The 21,563-nt window shown below is 41.8% G+C and overlaps 1 protein-coding gene across 1 annotated transcript in view; it reads right to left on the bottom strand.

Moving 5' to 3' along the window:
- The window catches only part of C16H13orf42 (chromosome 16 C13orf42 homolog), a 29,611-nt gene extending 12,148 nt beyond the window's left edge, over window positions 1–17,463 (bottom strand). Inside the window, exon 1 of the mRNA XM_024795736.2 lies at window positions 16,901–17,463. Coding sequence (XP_024651504.2) covers window positions 16,901–17,314 — 414 coding nt within the window. The 5' untranslated portion in view covers window positions 17,315–17,463. The remainder of the gene's footprint in view (window positions 1–16,900) is intronic.
- Between the last annotated feature and the right edge of the window lie 4,100 nt (window positions 17,464–21,563).

Genomic DNA, 21,563 nt, shown 5'->3' with positions numbered 1-21,563 from the left:
GTGTTCACGGTTCCTCTTCCCACACTTTGTATTATTGCTACAATACATTTCACTTTTAATTATGCTGTAAATACACAATATATTGCTACTCGCTTTAGACAATTTGTTATAATTTAGAGAATTTTAAAATGTTTTAAACCCACAAATTGTATTTTTACCTTTTTCCAGTCCTCCTCACCTCTTTGTGTGGATCTAAGTTTCTATCTGGTACCACATTTACTCTTCAAAAAAATATCCTTACTATTTATTGTACTACAGGTCTGCTGAAAAATGAATTCTCACAGTTTTTGCTTGTCTAAGAAATATTTCTTTTGCTTTCATGTTTTAAAAGATATTTCCACTGAGTATAGAACTCTGTTGACAAGTATTTTTTTTCTTCCTTTCAGCACTTTAAAGATACCACTTTGAATATGGTTAGGCTGTGTCCCCACCCAAACCTCATCTTGAATTGTAGCTCCCATAATTCCCATGTGTCACGGGAGGGACGCTGTGGGAAATAACGGAATCATGGGGGTGGGTCTTTCCTGTGCTGTTCTCATGATAGTGATTCTCTTGAGATCTGATGGTTTTATAAAGGAGAGTTCCCATGAAAAGCTCTCTTGACTGCTGTCATGTAAGATGTGCCTTTGTTTCTCCTTTGCCTTCCACCATGATTGTGAGGCCTCCCCAGCCAGGTGGAACTGTGAGTCCATTAATCCTCTTTCTTTTATAAATTACCCAGTCTTGGGTATGTCTTTATTAGCAGTGTGAGAACAGACTAATACAACTCTATTGTTTCCTGGCTTGCATCATCTCTGATGAGAAATTTGTTGTAATTTTTATCTTAGTTATACTGTGTAATGTGTCTTTTTTCTCTTTGTCTTTTCAGTAATTTTATTATGATATATGTCAGTTTTATCATTGTTGTTGCTGTTGTTGTTGTTATTGATCCTGTTTGGTGTTTTTTCTTAACTTCTTAGATCTGTGGTTCAAAGTATGTCATTAATTTGGGGGAAATTGTCAGCCATTGTTCCCTCAAATATTTCTTATACCCCCTTCTCTCTTTCTTCTTCTCTGGGATTCTAACTACACTTATATTAGACTCCCTGATGTCATCCCATAGTTCTTGGATGCTCTGTTCTTTTTTTTTTTTTTTTAACTATGTCTTCTTTTTGTGTTAGTTTTGCTCATCTCTTTGGACCCATATTCAAGTCTACTGATGTTTTCCATAGCTGTGTCAAATCTATTGATAAGCTCAGCAAAAGCATTCTTCATCTCTGTTCTGTGCTGCTCATTTCTACTCTTTTCATTTGGTTCTTTCTTATGGTTTCCATCTTTCTGCTGAAATTATCCATCTGATCTTGTGTGTTTTCCACCTGTTCCATTAGGACTTTTAACATATTATAGTTTTTAAAAATTTTCCTGTCTGATGGTTCCAATGTTCATGTCATGTCTGAGTCTGGTTCTATCAGTTGCTTTGTAGCTTGCCACTGCATTGTTCTTTTCTTGCTTTTTCATATAATTCATAATTTTTTTGTTGAAAGCCAGGCATTTTATGTAGGTCAGTAGACACTGAAGTTTTTATGTCTGCAAATGGTCTTTCCTTTGGCTAGGCCTTTAGTTTGGCTTTGAGTCAATCTAGATAAGATTTTAGCTGCGACTGGGCCTGTTGTTGCTATGGTTACTCCAAGTACATCACAGACTTTAAGTCTCTCCAGAAATACCTTGTGTTTAAAGTACAGGCTAATTTTCCAGAGAGTTGATCCTCAATGTCTGCTGCATCCTCAGCTTTAGGTCTTTCCTTTGTGCTTTCCTAAAGAAAGGGTCTCCCTCCACACCTTTGCCCCTCTGTTAGCAGTATTCTACTGTCAGTTTCTACCTGATGCTTGTTAGGATGGTGGTGAGAGGCAGGAGGGCATTCACTGTTTTCTGATAAAGCCCCGGCCTCAGGCAGGTGCTGTGTCCCTGGGGATGCGGCCTTCTCCATGGCCTTGAAAGGCTGAGGGTGATATTCTTTCCCATTGTACACATCCTGAGCAGAAACTGACAGTCTCTCTAATTCAAATTGAATAGTAGAGATTTCATATTTAACTTATTTAATTCATATTTGTATCTCTATTAAACTGAATATCTTGGTTCCATGCAAAATTCATAATATTATTTATTTGTTTTACCCTACTATATATAATCATTTCAAAATAGTTACACCAACATTACCAATAGTAAGCCCACTGAATGCAGTTTAAGATGTGTGTGTGCATCTGTGTGCGTGTGTGTGTGTTATGTGTTTTGTCTTTGAACTGAAAAACGAAAATTCTGTTTTAAAGTCTCTTGAAATAACGTCTTGCTGTGTAATTATGCTTTTGACTTGGTAATTTGTTAGATTCCTATGCTTCAGTTGGGTTTCATGTTTTAAGGGTTGCTTTTTCTTTTTGCTTTAATATTTTAAAACTATGTAAATAATATGCATGGCTCCAAAACCAAACTATAACTAACACTCAAGAGAGGGCTTGCTTTCATGTCAGTCCCTTCTCTTCATTTCCTCTATCTTTGCTTTAGTATTTTGTTTATCTTTCTATCATTTCTTCAAAAATATAAGCAAGCAAGTAAATTTGTATTTACTGCTTTTAAAAAAACAAAAAGGAGCATACCATGTATACCTGTGAATACTGCTTTCTTCACTCAATGTATCCTGAGGATCACTCTAGCAGTAAATAGAAATCCTCCTCATCCCTCTTAATAGCTGCATAGTTCTCCATTGTACAGACAGGCATAGATACAAACAACAGTCCCCTATTGATACATCTTTGGGTAGTTTGCAATCTTTTGCTATTACTGCAGCAATGAAAAGTCTTGTCATATGTCATTTTGTACTTTGCCTGTAATACTATAGTTAGAGACAGGCTTCCATTTATAAATACCCAGCTTGCTCTGGATGTCTTAACTAGAGAATGGTGAGCATCAAGTAATCTGGCAAGTTAATTAAGTATGGCTTATTAATAGAGCTTCTATTGTCCTTTTATAAATTACACTTTTAAAGGTCATCAAATGGATTCTATGATGATTTTCTAAGTACCAAGTCTAAACTACAAGTCAGGGCTGAGCCTTTTCTATTCCTGGATTGAACTCAGGCTGAGCTCAGCTTTTTCTGCCTTCTCACAATTTCCATGGGGCTTTCTAACCTACACTATGACATTCCCGCAGCGATTCCTTCAGGGCTCAGGCTATTGTCACAGGAAAATCTACTTTACAAAGAGGTGGTTGTACAAAATGAGACTTCAGTCATCAACACCCCTAGATGAAACTCAAAATAGTCTTCCCTCCCTGAACTCACAACTCCAAGCAAAAGTGGATTGCTTCCCTCCCAATCTTGATTTTTTTTTTTTTTTTTCCTAGCCCAGACCTTTTGGTCTTTGGAAATGCCAAATGCAATGCAAGATGTTTCCTGCTGCAGCCTTCCTTGAGTTTCACAGGGTCCACCTTTGCCATCAGCCCTGAAGTAGCCCAGGGAGAAGCTTTCTCTAAGAGCATCCGTATCGCATTGCCAGCTCCACTCCAGTTTGCCTTTCACATTTAACCCTCCATGGCCTTAGGGTTATCATTTTCCATGTCTTCCCTGCTCCATCTCCCCACCCCAGGCCTGGGCCTCAGATTACTTTTCTCAGATGGAATCCTTTGCATTTTCCAAACAAAACTCGTTTGTATTTCTCATTTCAATTTCTAATTCCTTGAGGGCAGTTTCTAATTTTATATATATATATTTTTTTGCGTTTCATATCAGTTTGCCATCCTGTTTGGCTTCACCACCCTCTGGGTACCTGGGCTGCCCGCTTCTTCAGTCTATTCATTTTCTTCTGGGCTCTGTCAGTATTTTTCTGCAAGAGATCTAAATTCTACAAAATAAACTTCCAGTTGTAAACAGCAACATTCTGTCAGAAAGGAGAACTCAGCCAATGCCAAGGAGACCACCGCTAAGCATCCAGCCCCCTCTCACCTCTTCTACTTGGCAATTCCCCTCATCTCCTCAGAAGTCAGCTCATGTGTCATCTCCTCTCTGAAGCTTTCACCAATTGCCGCAGACAGACCCAGGCACATCTTTTCTATGCTCATTTTCTATCTCATTGGATAGATCCACATTGCACACTGTATTAATTCACACTGGACCAATGATCCTCAACCTCTTCTGTGAGATGACTTTAGCAAACAACACTCACGAATATGACATACCCCTACTGATAAATGTACACTGCCGGCTGCAAACATGAGACAGGTTGTAGGATATTCACAACTCCCAATGGTCTGGTTGTAATTCTACCTGTTTCTCATCCAAGGCACCTCAACACACCAGTGTGGCTCAAATAATGACACTGGGAGTTGCTTCCTCAGGCTATGGGCTGCATTAGGGCAAATATATTGTCTTTATATATGAACATCGAGCATCTATTTCAGTGCCTGATGTGGAGTAATAACTATTTGTTGAGTGAAGGAATATACACCATTATATACATGCCATTACCTAATTATATTTTCAAACCAATTAATATGTTGCTAATTTATACTTTGGGACTTAATTTGGCAAATTTTTAGGAACTCTATACTTCTGATTTCTATAAAGTACTAATAATACTTCCTTGGGATAATCATACCTAGGAATCTGAATGTCAATATTGGTGATGAAATTTCCAGGGTCAAATGTAGAATTGATCCTGATTGAGAAGGTCATTTTACACTTGGATCATTCAGCTGGGTGAAATTAAATGCAAAACAAGTCAAATTTACCCACAAGCAATTTAATATTGCCAAATAAGGTTTTTCTGGTTTTAAACCTTAAAAGTTCCATCTAGTGCATCTTTTTTGCCTCTCGCTATCCTTGGGATGGAGATACAGGACCAAGTCAAAAGTGATACTTATCCATTCCTTTTATACTACAGCACCCAAGGAAATGTATGCTCATAATTGAATAGGGTTTTACGGAAAAAGAGTGGGAGTTTATGAAACAAGAACTGTAAACTGAGAAGAAAAAATCTTAGAAAAAAGTATCATCACTGAAATTTAAATACATAAGCACACATAGCCACATACAAATTTTCAATAGATGAGCTAAACAGTCAACTTGCCAGGACTGAAGAAAAAATCAGTGAAATAGACAACTGAGCTGAGAAAATTATCACAAAGAGATAAAAATAAGAAGTTTGTCAGAAACTCTAGTATAACTGAACTATGGTATTATCTATTATAGCTAAACATTAAAACAGTTTTGGAAGACCAGCTGCATATCTTCTGTTTCTGGTAATAGAGGTTGTAGACTCACTGGATCCAACCGACAGTTTTAGGCTTACTTTTTCCCCAGCTTTGTAATATTTGTTTTTGTTTGTTTAGAGGAAGACTATCTCTCTGTCACTCAGTCTAGAGTGCAGTGCTGTGACCATCGCTCACAGCAGCCTCGAACTCCTGGCCTCAAGCAATCCTCCTACCTCAGTTTCCCAAAGTGCTGGGATTATACAGATGAGCCATCTCACCTGGCCCAGCTTTATGATCTTAAAGCCATTACTTATTTTGCCAGCCCCTTGTAACTCCTGGCCTTATATGTCATCTAAATGATCATTTGGCTTTAACAAAACACTAAGTTAATAAAATGCTGCTCATATATATCAAACTGTTAGAAGCCTAACTGATAGAACTGAATTAATAGACTTAAAGCATAGTGTAAAATCTTCACAGACAGTAAGTGAAATGTCACAATCCATTAAGAGAAGGAATGTACACCACCCTTGTATACATGCCAGTTGTCAATAAATAGTGTTGGAAAACTTTGCTATTTGGGAAAAATTCAAGTTGTGTTCTCAGTTCCTATATATATCCAAATAAATTGCTGATAGACAAAGGGATTGGTTTTAAAAAAAAAGAAAAAAGGAAAACAGAACCATTATAAAAAGGATAATATGGCAAATATGCACTTGACCTTGAAACATGGAAGGACATTCTTAGCATGAAAACAATGTAAGAAATCACAGATGAAAACTGACGACAAAAAAATAAGTAGCATCTGCACATCAGAAAACGTCAAATAAATGAAAAGATGCATAATAACTTGCAGAAAATATTTTAACACACATGGAAGACAATGCACTAATATCCTTAAAAATCCCTGTAAATAACAAAATATAAGAAGAGTCCCTATAAATGAATAACAAAACTTTAATACAGCCAAAAGAAAATGTATAAAGACAGGAATGAACAATCCACTAAATAAGAAGTATGCATTTTTATAACGATAAAAAAGGTCATTCTTCAACGACCCTTTGCAAAGGTAATTATGCAAGCAGTAATAAAAGTACCTTAAGATACTGTAATTTATCTATCAAATTGGCAAACTTTTAAAATTAACGACAGTACTTGATGCTGATAAAATGCAGTAAGAAGAGTTTATTAGAAACCTACTGTTGATGAAAAGCATAAATTGGTAAAATGTTTCTGGAAAGTAATATGTAAAAGAATCCCTAAAAAATAATGACCTTTGGCCTTCAATCCATTAATCACACTTTAGGAATCTCTGCTAAATGCCTTATAGACATAGAGTAAAATGTGTTTATTTATAATGTTTAGCAATTGTTTAAAGAAGGCAAGCTGTTAAATTTGCCTTTTAAGCTTTTGTTTACAAAAAGTAGTTAATGAGATGGAAAAGAATCCATAATATATAACATTAACTGAGAAGAGAATACAAAGATGTATATATGGTATGAACCAAATTTAGTACATTTATACATATATGGACATTAGGTTTGCCAGGTTTAACAAATGAAAATAAAGCTTGGCAGTTGAAGGACTAATTTCAGGTAAACAATGAATAATTTTTCATATAAATACATGCCAAATATTACATGGGACATCCTTATACTAAAAAATTCAATTTTTGCTATATACTCATTTTATCTTACAACCTCAATGCACATATGTGCAAATACACAGAAAAAAAATGACTATAAGAAAATACACCTAAAAATTATATAGTAAATATCTCTATCTAGATGATAGGATTCTAAGATATTTTTATTTTCTTCCCTATACTTTTCTGTGTGTTATGAATTTCATCTTATAAGCAAATATAACTTTATTATCAGAAAAAATGTATATCATGTGTTTTTGATGGTGGGCTCTAATCAATTACATAGTGGCTATTTTAATTATCAGGATATGATTCCACACGAATATACTCAAACTATATTCTATTCCACTAAAAAAAAGAAAAGGCAAACCTCTACTCATCAAAACCATATATCTATGACTTTTCCAGATCTTCCATCAAAGTTTATAACAGTTTCCTTCCTAAATTACAATTTACCTGGAGTTTCTCAGGTAATTGGTTTACTGAGCATCTGCCATGTGCCTAAAACCATGCTAGAGGTTGGAGTTAAAAAGATAAATAAGATGCAATGCCTCTGCTCAATGAGCTCACAGTTGGTGGCATAGATAAGCAAAAGAACAGACAATTACAGTGTGCTGAGTGCTAAAACAAGGCTCAGACATAGGGAGGAGGGAAATCCATTGTGTTGAATTGTGGACGTGAGAAAAGGCTTCCCAGGAAGTACTGTCTCTGCTGTCCCAAAGGACAAGAAGTTAGCCAGGTGAACAAGGTGGTGTAGGGGGGAGAAAAAAGGGAGGAGGAAGTATTGTTTCTAGGCAGGGCAAACAGCTTGTGCTCAGAGGATAGATTAGGAATATAATTACATGTCTTGCAGCTTGACTGAGAGGGACTGCAGGAATCATATGCACGGTTATCAATCATTATTATACTATCTGCCATCTTGCAGAGAGCTCTGCCAAGCATAATAGGAAATTTTTTGCAATTCATATTGAATTTTTACTGCCTTTCAACTATGTAAACCAGACACTGGCCAAGTGATAGAGACAGCTCCCCAGCCTCTGCCAGTAACTGATGCTCACAGAAAACCTGCATTTTAATATCACTGTGTTTGCAGAAATTCTCAACAGATCTGAAAAATAATTCTCAATGGTGTAAAACAGATCCAGAACCTGCTTCCTATCGCATATGCAATTAATATGCGGACGACTTGGAGTCTTTTTAGATGAACTGGATTCAGACCCTCCTGCCATAGAGGAGAAAGAGCTTCTACAGGCTGTTGATATGGTCTCATTCTATGAACCAAGCTGAGTGGCCTTAATAGAAAATTAATTCTGAAAGCTAACTATTTTCAGAATAAAACTATTTTCACTAAAAATCAATCACTTTTGACAGGTATTCTTCAGAATTCAACAGCCTCTTTTTAAACCATTCTTATAACAGGTGAGTTTCATTAGTTGAGGGTCAGGGAGGGGTGTATATTTTGCAACTAGTTCATCCAGGCAGACATATCAGAAATCCAAGCTACTCAGGGATCCATGAGAGAATTAATGAGGTTTCTTCTGACTGTGGTGGGTGACCAGCGTATTAGTCCGTGTTCACACTGCTATAAAGAAATACTTGAGACTGGGTAATTTATCAAGGAAAGAGGTTTAATTGACTCACAGTTCCGCATGGCTGGGGAAGCCTCAGGAAACTTACAATCATGGCAGAAGGTGAAGGAGAAGCAAGTACCTTCTTCATAAGGCATCAGGAAAGAGAAGACCAAGCAAGAGAGGAAGTGCCACACTTTTAAAACCACCTGATCCCATGAGAACTCCCTTGCTATCATGAGAACAGCCTGGGGTAAACTGCCCCCGTGATCCAGTCACCTCCCTCCCTTGACACGTGGGAATTACAATTTGAGATGAGATTTGGGTGGAGACAAATCTTGGCTCTCATCTTGGAGAGCCAAGCCATGTCAACAAGTAACCCCCGCCTGAGAAAATGTCCAATGTGAACCATCTGGACTGTGTGGGAGCCATGGGGTTCCATAGGACTCTGCTGCCAACCCCAGAACAGCAGCCTGGCTCTGTCGCCAGCCTCCCGAGCCTCTTCTCTGTGATCTAGCCAGGCCTGGGTTCACTTAGGTGGCCCATTTCTCAAAGTGGCCTGTGGTTGTTGCTGTTTCTCTGGCCCTAAAAGTGTGGGGAGCTGTCCTCAGGGAGGACCCCAAATACCAGCAAGCACGCTGGTCAGATGCAGAGCACAGGCTTCAACTTTTCCTCTTCACCTCCCATTGAAACCAAGACTGATCAGTCATAGAAAGAAAGGAAGTTCTGGGCCGAGCGCAGTGGCTCACACCTGTAATCCCAGCACTATGGGAGGCCGAGGTGGGTGGATCATGAGGCCAGGAGTTAGAGACCAACCTGGCCACCGTAGTGAAACCCCATCTCTACTAAAAATACAAAAATTAGTCGGGCGTGGTGGCACGTGCCTGTAGTCTCAGCTACTCAGGAGGCTGAGGCAGGAGAATCACTTGAACCCGGGACCCAGAGGTTGCAGCGAGCCAAGATCGTGCCACTGCATACCAGCCTGGGCCACAGTGCAAGACTCCATCTCAAAAAAAAAGAAAGAAAGAAAGAAAGAAAGAACGGAAGGAAGCTCTGACACATGCGACCACATAGACAAGCCTTGAAGACGTTGTGCTAAGTGCCATAAGCCAGACACGGAAGAATGAGTATGATTCCATTTATGTCAGGTGCTAAAATGGGCAAATTCACAGAGACAGAAAGTAGAACAGAGACTACCATGGACTGGGGAAAGGGGGAAATGAGGAGTTCGTGTTTGATGGGTGTAGTTTCTGTTTGGAATGAAAAAGTTGTGGAGATGGATGGTAGTGATCACTACACAACATCGTGAATGTACTAAGTGCCACTGCATTGTACCTTTTAAAATAGTTAAAATGGTAGTTTAAAAATAGTTTACTTTAAAAGGCTGTTTCATATTTAAAGAAATAATTGTCAAACCTTTTATAAAAACAGTCTCCTGATTTCTAAATGAGGTACTTTGAGAGGGTCCACGATCTTTTAAGGAATTCATTTTCTAGGGTACTACTAACAATACTTTCATAAAGTGTTCTAAAAATACGTTAATTAGGGCTTAATAGTCCTTTGGATGAATTACTATGCATTTATATAAATGACAATTTGGAAAAGCTCATGGGAGACTAGTGTGAAAGACCCTGATTATTGTCTGGCTATTAACATTTTGAAAGATATCTAGTAGTATGCACTTTTGCTTTTTAAAAAATTGATACAAAGTCATTCAAAGAAAAGCATTTAGTATGTGGGGCGCAGTGGCTCACACCTGTAATCCCAGCACTCTGGGAGGCTGAGGTGGGCGGATTGCCTGAGTCCAGGAGTTTGAGAAAAGTATTTAATTTCTTAAGAATTTGTTAACTGTAGGCCGGGCGCGGTGGCTCACGCCTGTAATCCCAGCACTTTGGGAGGCCGAGGCGGGCGGATCACAAGGTCAGGAGATCGAGACCACGGTGAAACCCCGTCTCTACTAAAAATACAAAAAATTAGCCGGGCGCGGTTGTGGGCGCCTGTAGTCCCAGCTACTCGGGAGGCTGAGGCAGGAGAATGGCGTGAACCCGGGAGGCGGAGCTTGCAGTGAGCCGAGATCGCGCCACTGCACTCCAGCCTGGGCGACAGAGCGAGACTCCGTCTCAAAAAAAAAAAAAAAAAAAAAAAAAAAAAAAAAAAAAAAAGAATTTGTTAACTGTAATAGACTTCATTACCCATAATCTGAGGACACTAAAAAGCACTCATTTCAGGAACCATGAAGTGCTGTGTGAAAATGGTAAAAGTTATTTACATTTGTTGTACCACACCAAAATAAAGCTTAAATTTGTAATGAAAATGTTTTCAAGTTAGATGGTGGTGAAGATTACACAATACTGAATAGACTAAAAACCACTGACTTGTACACTCCGAAAGAGTGAGTTTTAGGTATGTGAATTAAAGCTATTATTTAAAAAAAAAAAAGCCAAGCTAAGAAAAGTGATGTTCATGAGTAGGTGAGAAAAGAGAGAAGTAAAATAACCCAGGGCTCGTCATAGCAGGAGAAGGCTGCAGCTTGAAGAAATGAACAAGAACAAGAAAGTGAGGACAGGCACACACACAGGCTGAAGCCAGTCACATCCCATACGTAACCCTGGAACAAACTGCGCAGGGAGCAATCGGCTGTCTAACATGCTAGGATGCAGGGTGGAGTGGGAAGAACAAAAATCACGCAGGACAACTTGTTACTTTTCACAGACATTTTTCTCTCCTGGGGTGGACCAATTCTTCGAAGGATTTTGACAAAGGCCATTGGAAGGGTGTGTGATCTATCCATATCTCTGGCATTAGAATTCTTCCCTGGGCTCAGAAGGAACTGGCAGAAGCTCCTGAGCTCAGCTAAGCTGCCAATCCATAGTCTCCCACTAAGATGCAGTTCAGGACAACATCCTGTGTTGTTATAGCTGGGGCTCTGAGAAATCACCGTAGGAACTCTGGTCTTGCTGTCTGACAAGACTGACTCCCGCCATGAGGACAGGGACTTTGTCTTCTTCACCAGCATCTAGAACAGCTCCTGACACATAGTATGTGCTCAATAAATATATGTTAAGGGACAAGTGAGTGATATATTAATAAACTGTTACTAAAATATTATTAAGGGCATCACTAACCACATCACACAAGACTCCCTTAGTCAAGTGCCACATGAGATATTTTGAAATTCAAAGCCAGAAGAAAAATCTCACTCCCCTAAGCAATGGGTATGGTTCTTCTCAGATCATCAGAATTTTGAAACAAGTCCAGCTCTTTTTATCTTAGCTTCCAGCAAGGACAGAGCCAAATCTAAGGCTCATCTATGGCAGCTGAATTAGCTTCTATGATCTGCATATTATTTTGAGTGGTCTTGATTTTCTATGATTTTTTTCTCTCCCGATTTTCCAATTTCTGTTGCTACTTAACAATTCTGTATGCTCTTGAATCTTGTATGTTATACAAGATCAAAATATGTTTTCCAGTCAAAAGATGCTGTAGATATATTGATAGTGTGAGTTCTGATATGATACAGAAGCTAATTCAACTACGCAGAAGCTAATCCAACTGCCATAGATACTTCATATCAGATACTTTAGGATCTGATGAGCTGAGAGATATGAAAGTATTTTGTTGAAAAATGATTTCAGGACATAATCCCTACCCATCATGAAGTTCTGATTGTAGCTGTGCTTGCACTGTTTCCTCAGCTCTTTTCCTAGTGTGTATTGAGAAGTGCAAAAGTAGATGATATACAAACTCAGTATTTCAGTGCTATGGAGACCTAGAGTAAAACTGGAATCATGTAGCCATGTGAAGAGAAGTCAAGATGGAGATAAATTTCATCCATGGATTGTGGAAAGAAAACAATTTAAAGCATACCTTCTGGCCACTCCCTTTCAGCCAGGTTTCTCTTGAACAAAAGAAGCCCAGTCTCTCCCACTTTGGGAGGGCTTCATTCTACACAGAATCCATGTGCAGTGTGACGCAGCTGCCTCCCTAATGACTCTCCCTGGACCAGGTGTGCAGGATAAAGCAGCCTCTGCACTGCATCCTAAGGTGCACACTCTTGCATCTTGTATGTTATACAAGATCAAAACATGTTTTCCAGTCAAAAGATGCTGTGGATACATTGACTAGAGTGTGAGTTCTGACACGATACAGATTGGGATCAAATCCTGGCTTTCTCTTCATCAACTGCATAGCCTTACACGAATCTCTTAATGCCCCCAGGCCCCAGTTTTCTCCTTTGTAGAATGGGGCTAATAGCCAACGTGTCAGGTTTGGAGGGTGATTAGAAGTCAGGAATAACAGCTGATTGTTCCTGACTGTGCCTGGGCTATGGCACGGGAGCAGGGGAAGTGGGTGTAGAGGAGAACATCACTGCTCCTCCTCACTGGCAAGAAACACCCAAGGTGCCCAGAGCAGGAGGAGGCTTGTCCTGTTGGTTCAGCGACTACATTCCTTGACAAGACACACTTCAACCATGCCATCCTTCCGCCACACACATTATGCCCTGAGTTGGAAGTTCTAACCTTTTCGCACCCAAACAATGAGTCCCAAACTGCAGCTCATTCCCAACACTGACACAAAATCCTCAGATATGGATTTTTGTTGTTGTTTTGATTTTTAAATGTTGCAAAAAGTGTATTTCATTCATTTTTATAATGACCTATTCTGAGGGAGGAGTACATTGCCAGAGGGCCTGGTAGAGACCCCCACCATGCAGGGTCCCAGGAGGAGCTCCCAGACCCACCCGAGGCTCACCTCGCTTCTAGCGTGTCCTGACTTCCTCCTCCCATCGACCCACATGGGTGGTCTTCCAGGCTCTGGGTATCTCCAGGGGGCTGGGATAACAGACCATTTGGTACCCTGGACTTGGATGCCATTCACATGTCAATGGGACCTGTTAGACAGCCCCACTCCAGAGTATGAAAGCCATTTTTCTTGATCCAGTAATGGCTTGTGAAATCAAGTTATTGTGTCATGACAATGCTTTTAAAAAAAAAAAAAATTAGAATAGCATAGAATGCTTTAGAAACCATCAGAGTGCTAAGCAAGGAACAGGAGTAAGTCTATTTCATAAAACTTTTGTTTTGTTTGTGTGTTTGGGTAAACTGGGTCAATATCCAAAATATGTTTCTTACTGCAATGGATCCTAATCACAATAGTTTAAAAGCCACTATCTTACCACAAAAGAGGGACAGACAAGGGAACTTAGGTCCTGTGGCCAGGCCAGGGGCTTGCATCTGGATGGAGGGAGGGCAGAAGAGAGGGCCTGGCATGGTGCCCTGGAGCCACAGAGAACACTGCTCCCTCCCTATATGGAGGCCAGCTCTCCCCTCTGTATGGCACAAAAGACATCAGACTTTTAAAGGCTATAAAGCATCTACAAATAACTGATAGTATTCACTCCTATGCTCTGGAGATAGAAAAATGAGCCAGATACTGTTTCAGCTTCAAGCTCACCAAGTTCACTGCAGTCCACCAGGGGAGACACACATTTTAACAGACCGCAGTAGAACATGATGAAAGCTAAAATAGAGGTGCGATCAGACCAATGCTGGAGAAGAGAAGAGGCTAATTCTATAGAGGGGTATATTCACTTCTTAGGACCACTGTAACAAAGCACCACAGGCTGGGTGGCTTCTGTAGCTTAGAGCTACAGATCTCACAGTTCTGGAGGCCTGAAGGTGTCCGCACGGCCATGCTCCCTCTGAAGGTGCTGGTGAAGGGTCTGTTCCAGGCCTTTCTCCTGGCTTCTGGTAGGTCCTTGGCTTTTGTCCGTGGCATTCTCCCTGCATCTCTGTGTCCTCACGTGGCCATCTTCTCATGCAAACACCAGTCCTATGAGATTGGGGCCCACCCTACTCCAGCATGACCTCATCTTAACTAATTGCATCTGCAATCACCTAGTTTCTAACTGAGGTCGCCTTCTGTGGTACTGGGGGTTAGCACTTCCACATACACATTTTGAGGGGATACAGTTCAACTCACAGTAGGTAGTCAGGGGAAAGAATGGTGTTTTCCCTAAATCTGGAATGTCAGCAGAGCTTTCTCCCAAAGCATGGGGTAACGGCATTCCAGGGTGAAGGAGTCCTCCTGGTCCCCTGTCCTGGCAATGCGCAGAGACCCAGGCAGCCGTGGGCCACCCCTCCAGCCATGAAGCCGGAACCCATCATTTCACAGGCAGGCCCAGCATACAGCTGTTTCTGTCAGAGCCATGGGGAAAGAGAGCAGTTGAAAAGACTGCTAAGAGCCTCCTGTACCCAACATTTCAGGGTCAGTAAACACTGGAGTAAGTGCCTGGTATATGCTAGGAAAAATTACGTGCAGGAGCCTACTCCTCACATTATCATTTCCATTACTACCCGACAGAAAAACAGACCCAGAGAGGTGAACTTCCCTTAACAAAGGCACACACCTGGTAAATAGCAGAACTAAAATTCAAATCTTGGTCTGATTGACTTCAGTGTCCTTTCAAAACTCTTTCCTGATTGCGTTGTGGTGAGAGGCATCTCTGAAGGAGATCCCTACATTATAGCAGGCCCATGTGCCTCTGCACAGCCATTCAAAGGGCTAGAGCTGGTCATTCTGCTTCTATTCCCTCCCTCTATCTTTGGATAGCTCAACAAGGAAGGGAGGCAGGTCCTATAAGAGAGAGCTCCATTTGCAGGGAAATGTAGTACCTAGAGGAAATCTAGCCAGTGCCTAGAACCCCAGAATATCCAAGCTGGAAAAGAATTCAGAAACCACTGCAACCCCCTCTGTCATCAGAGGCGGCTGGCCCACAAATCTACAGCTCACCAGCCACAGAGTCAGCACCAGGACCCGCGATTAGGACCCTTTTGTATGGGCCTCCAACACTGACATACTCTTAGAGTTAAAATGATGATTTAAACTGCTCCCACCTGGTATAACATGCAGACAGTTGAAACCAATTGGGTTAGGCCAAGCCCTAGAGATTTGATAGTGGGCCAATCAGTCATTCAACATTAATGGAGCTTGCACGGCCTACAAGACACTCTGGGGAGAAAGCAAGGAAGCGGGAGACAGGCCTGCTGCTTCAGACATCTCATCCAGTCATCAAGAAAATGACTGATGGAAGCATACAACAAAACAGCCTCAACCTACGGGCATTAGAAATTAATAAAAGCAGGCTGAGTTTGGCGTCTCACACCTGTAACCCCAGCACTTTGGGAGACCAAGGTGGGAGGACTGCTTGAGGTCAGGAGTTTGAGACCAGCCTGAGCAACAAAGCAAGACTGCCGTCTCTACAAAAAATTTTTTTAAATTAGCCAGATGTGGTGGCAGGTGCCTGTAGCCCCAGCTACTCGAGAAGCTGAGGTGGGAGGATCACTTGAATCCAGGAGGTTGAAGTTGCAGTAAGCTATGATCATGCCACTGCACTCCAGCCTGAGCAACAGAGGAGACTCTGTAAATAAAGACAAGTCTGAGGAAATGAAGGAAAGAGTAACGGAATGAAATGCTGGCTCATAATTAAAATTAGGTGACCTAGCATGTAGAGGTGGGTCACCTAGCCTCAGTTTGCCCTTCTGTGATACTGAAGGAGTTCCTCCCCACCTAAGGTACTGGCTTTATTGGGATGCTCAAGAAAAGATGATATATACAAAACACTGCAATAAGCATAAACAAAGAGATAAATGCAAATTATTTCTTTCACTCATTTCATGCTTGTGACTGTCTGGAGACCTCCAGTGCCCAAAGCCATCCCAGAATCTCCGAAGAGACACAGACTCTCTCTGTGGCTATACCTGAGCCACCACATGCCTGCGTCTGAGGTACAGATGGAGGAATCGTCCAGTTGTTTGGCTTGCATGGGGCTAAGCACCTCAATATTTGAAAACATCTAGTCATATGATGATTTTACTTTTCACCAGGATTTTTAGATGTGACAACAATAATTTTTTAAAAACCAATAATTTGTTGAAAAATGATTTGCTGTCATACAAATGCCATGCAAGCATTATCTCGCCTATAACACTGGGCAGTAAATGACAAATGTGCAACACAAATACGGTGCCGCCTGACACCAAAACCCGTGTCTTCCCCACCGAGCTGCTCTGTGGACACTGTTACCTGCTCCTTCTTGCTTCTTGGGTATTAAAAATAAACATGGATCAAGAAACTACCAATCAGGCACTATGCTTATTACCTGGGTGACAAAATAATCTGTACACCAAAACCTTGTGACACATAATTTACCTATATCGCAAACCTGCATGCGTACCCCTGAACCTAAAATAAAGTTAATAATAAATAAATGAGTAATAAACATGAGCTTAGCCACCCTTCCCCAGGCTGGGGAGATGGCCACATAAAGCATCTGAGGACTATTGCACCGTGGCTCAGAATGTGTCAGATTAATTTAGCCACGCAGAGGTGGGAAGAAGCTTTCAAACAGTTGTCCAAGGCTCTTGGAAGAACCCTCATCTAAATTGTACTGCTCAGCAGCACTTACCTTTATTTCTTTGGGAGTAGACCGGACAGGGGTCTTTTTCCCTCCCTTGGAGGATTTGGAGGAGGTTGAGGAAATGCCCTGGGTGCGGTGGGGCTTCAGATCACTGAAGCTGCTGAGATATTTTTTGCGCAAGGCCAGCAGCTCCTGCAGGTACTGCAGGCAGTCCTGGGTGCGCGAATACATCCACGCCCGGTCCTCCTCCTGCCGCAGGTAGTACAGGCTGGTGTCCATGCTACTGGTGCTTTTGTACTTCTTTAAGGACTCGCTGAATTTCTCCCCGTGGTCCCCGACCACATACATGGAGCTGCTTCGAATCAGCTTCACTGCGGGGCTGGCTCCTTCGTAGAAGGGGCTCTCGGCCGCCGTCTTTCTCTGCGGGCTGGAGTTAAAGATGGAGTGGATCTTTCTGAACATAGCGTTCGATTTCTTTCTGTGGGTACCTTCCAGCTACCTGTGCTGCCGCCACTTGATCTAGATGCGGGGAGAGAAGCCGACATCCAGGCCTCGCACCATCTGCCTTCCAGGAGGCCTCTGATCTCTGGGATCCCAGGGAGCACCGGCTTGATCAGGTGGGTGACCTGCACATCTCCCATGGGGGATGTTTACATCCTATGACCAAGATGCCATAAACAACCCGAAGATAGAAGGTAGTGCACTGTGAGCTTAAAAACGAGTGCCCTGGCTGGCTTTATGAAGCATTTGGTGCAAATACCTTCTATGCTCTCCCGTGGAAGGCCCCAGCTGGATGGAGAAAGTGGGACAGAGCTTTGCCTGCTCAGTTATTTTCTTTCCTTTTCACTTTCCATCGCTGGCCATGGTTTCACTCAGTTTGAGTTCATCTTGGTGTGGATTTTTACATTTCCACCTGGGCTGAGCTGGCTCCAGTTCTGAATTCTCTGAATCCAAAATGAAATCCTACTTAGCAGGGACAGCCCTTACCCAAAAATCATGTGTTGCTCAGGGTAAAATCTAGTCCCCCGAGATAGGGTGGACACACCAGGGCGTTGGCAGGAGCTCGCAGATCCCCCGATAAGCCGGGCTCTGAGCAGGCATCTGAGCGTCCGGGAGGAGCCTCACCCTGCGGTAATGGGACCTCGCAGCCGTTACCGGATAGCAGCCCATTGTGGAGGCAGGAGGAGGATTCAGATATCCGGACCACGACTTTTTGCACAAAAGCATCAGTGAGCTGAAGGGTGGTCACATTTGTGGGGTAGACCCTTTCTTTAGCCTGAGCACGTTTTTAACTTCGACTAGTTAAGATCAGACATAAACTATTTTTTCAAGGGGGTTGTATGAATCTATTAGAATTCCAGAGATGTTCTCTGCAGCATTTTTCTCGGGCAGGTGCTAAACATTGTTATTTTTGTTCATTCTTCTATGCAGTCTGTTTCTCTCCTAGACTACAGTCAGAGAGTAGAAGCCTGCACCAGTCTCTAGGTCAGGCATTTTTTTAAGCTATGAGCTAAGAGAAACTATGAGCCCCCAGAAATTGTACGTAAAGCATTACTGAATGAATGTATTAGCATGGTTTATTTTTGCTGTTTGCTCTGTGTGTGGGGTGTGTGTGTGTTTTAAGAGAATGAAAAGATTCATGGTTTTTTCAGATATTCAGAGGTCTGTGATGCAAATAAAAACATTTTTCAATGTTTCTATCCTGCATCAGAACAATAACTATACTTTATATGACTGTAAAATATCATTATAAATGTTCTCCTGTTGAGGGCATCCTCTGCCTGTGGCATTCTTCTAAGCACTGGAGTGGCACAGCCCCTCACATGTGGAGCATTTCAGCTTTACAGTTGCAGGATGCTTTAGCGGTGATAATGCAGTCCCACACATATTAACTTATTGAATATTTGTAGCTTCCTTGGCAGAGAAGCATTATTCCCATTACCATCTTTAGTAGTCATCAATTCACAGATGAAGAAGGGGTGCCCTGGAGAGGTTATGAGACTTGTCTGTGGTCTCAATCAGGCGACTGCAGAACCATTCCCCAGACCCAACTGTCCGGCTTCCAACCTATTATGCTGGTCCCAATGCCCCCTCACTGCAATGAACTCATAAAGTCACCGAGTTCCCAGGTATCCAGGGGTAATCTCTCTCCGACCCACTTCTCTACCTGGACTCATGCATAGTATCAAAGCACCCGGGATGGATAAGTGCTGACTGAACTTCTTCTCAGAGGTATCCACAGGCTATGACTACACATTCTTTCTCAGTAGCTCGTGCCAGTGGGTTTATGATTACGCTTATTCTACATGGATTTAGAGAGTTTAAATCAATAAAGATGAAGTCTCCCTCCATATCCAGAATGCCACAAGCGACCTAACCTCTTGATCACAAAGGGAATAAAACTGTCTTCCTCTACATTCTCCTTTCTTCACTCCTACCTCCTGCTGGATTCTTCCCAAGGGTCAGACCCAGAAAGAAAATTGAGAGAAAATTCTACTGACATCAACCCTGCAGAACATTTCGTGAACACGAAATGGACAGGACATTAAGCAGCAGCCATGGCCCAGCAGCTGACTCCCGTCAGTCACCTCTGATGCCAGTCCTGTCCTGAAGCCGCCTCCCTCCTGGGGCTCCTACTGAGTCAGGTGACGGGAAAGAATGCTTTCTCCCTACAAAATACTCGTCACCTCTGCTGGTGGAGGAAATTGATCCAGAATAGTGACTGCCTCTAACGTATCTTCCTTAGATTTTCTCATGGCCTTAGCTGTAAAAAATGAGTGTGAAATCACCTTGTGGCTTTTCAAAGTGTATTTTGTGTGTGTGTGTATGTGTGTGTGTATACGTGTGTGTGTGTGTTTTAAGTAGAGATAGGGTCTTGCTATGTTGCCCAGGCTAGTCTTGAACTCCTGGCCTCAGCAATCCTCCTGACTTGGCCTCCCAAAGTGCCTGGATTATAGGAGTGAGCAACCATACCTAGCCACAAAGTGTATCACAAGGAAACTACAAATGCCCATCAAACCCCAAATCAGGCCCCCCAGGCTTGACTCTTTTTATACATCGTGGAATGTGGACAAACATGTAAGCAGGGAGAGAGAAGAGCCTGCATCCTCTCTCCCAGCCTAGCACCTCCACATCAGCCCCACTGCCTATGTGCTCCTCACTGGGCTCAGACCAGACTTCCTCTTCCTGATGGTGTCAGAACCTTGAGGCTTGGCCAGAGAATCTGCATAAAGTGGCTTGTGTAACAAAACTTGCTTTATTCCAGAATTTCTTAAATGTAAAGTACAGAACCCCAGCGTGACGGCTGAGCAGTCCAGAGGATTTGCTGTATAGCAGTGCTGGGCGGGGGCAGCTATAGGCAGCAGGTGTAGAAGAGCTGACTGAGCCTCTGCCTGCTCCTAGATGAGCCTGGTCTCGTGGTGTTGCTCATGACTGGAAGGGCAGGCCAGGGTAGCAAGACAGAATGAGAGTATGGGCCTTATTCAGAGTTCGAATCATAGCTCGACTACCTACCAGCTTAAGAAAGTTATTTAAAACCTCTGAATTCTGGATCTATCACCACCAAAACTAGATACCACCTTTTTCATAGAGCTGGTGTAATGATTAAATGAGATACTGTATCCTTTGACCTACATCTTCTCCTTCCTCCCCGCACCCCCACCCTGCCTCTGGTAAATACCATTTTATTCTCTATCGGTGTGTATTTGACTTTTTTTTAAGATTCCACATACAGTGAGATCGTACAGAATATTTATTTCTGGGTCTGGCTTATTTCACTTATAACGTCCACCAGGTTCACCCGTGTTGTGGTGAGTGGCAGAATCTTCTTTTTTAAAGCTAAATAAGATTCCACTACAGATAGATGATTGATAGATAGATAGATAGATAGATAGATAGATAGATAGATAGATAGACAGACAGACAGATAGATACACAGCTTCTTTATCTATTCATCCATCAGCGAACACTTTGGTTGTTTCCTTATCTTGGCTATTGTGAATAATGCTGCAATGTGCAGATATGTAGCATGAACAAGTCTAGGACTCTAACGTACAACATGAGGAGTACATCGAATAATAATGTGTTGTATTTGAGATTTCTGCCAAAAGAATAGGTTTTAGGTGTTCTTGTCAAAAAAGGAGGGAGATGGATAACCCGGTGGGATGACAGATACGTTAAGTTGCTTCACTGTAGTACCCATATCACTTTGTATATCAAAAGATCATGTCATCTACCTTAAATATATACAATTTAAAAACAACGAAAATAAATGAGATAATAGAGAACACTTAATAGGCATATTTGCTCAATCATAGTAATTTTTACTTATAGGAATATGAAAATATAATTTCTACTTCACAGTTCCCAGCATATAGTTGCCAAGCTATTATTCCAGGCAAATATTTGGAATCCAATTATAATTCAAAGGGCCTTTCATTCTGCAATATTTGTAGAGATCACAGGCTCAAATGGGCCTTAATAACAATCAGCTAGAAACTGCTAGTTTCACCCGCTATTCTGAATAGTGCTAAGTTTCCCTAAGATGTTCATTGGTTCCCCCTATCATGAACAGTACACCTGCTTACAGGGCATTTGACCAGGCACCCTGTCCCTTTCTGGCATGGATTCAGGTGAGCACCTCATCATTTTCCTCCCTATAGTTGGGGACGTTGCCTCGTATCATGGTGTAACCGGGGATAGTCTCTGGCAC

The sequence above is a fragment of the Macaca nemestrina genome, chromosome 16, assembly GCF_043159975.1.
Source record: "Macaca nemestrina isolate mMacNem1 chromosome 16, mMacNem.hap1, whole genome shotgun sequence".
NCBI classification, from domain to species: domain Eukaryota; kingdom Metazoa; phylum Chordata; class Mammalia; order Primates; family Cercopithecidae; genus Macaca; species Macaca nemestrina.
Note: the sequence above shows the minus strand (reverse complement) of the source record. Positions and strands in the feature narration are given on the sequence as shown.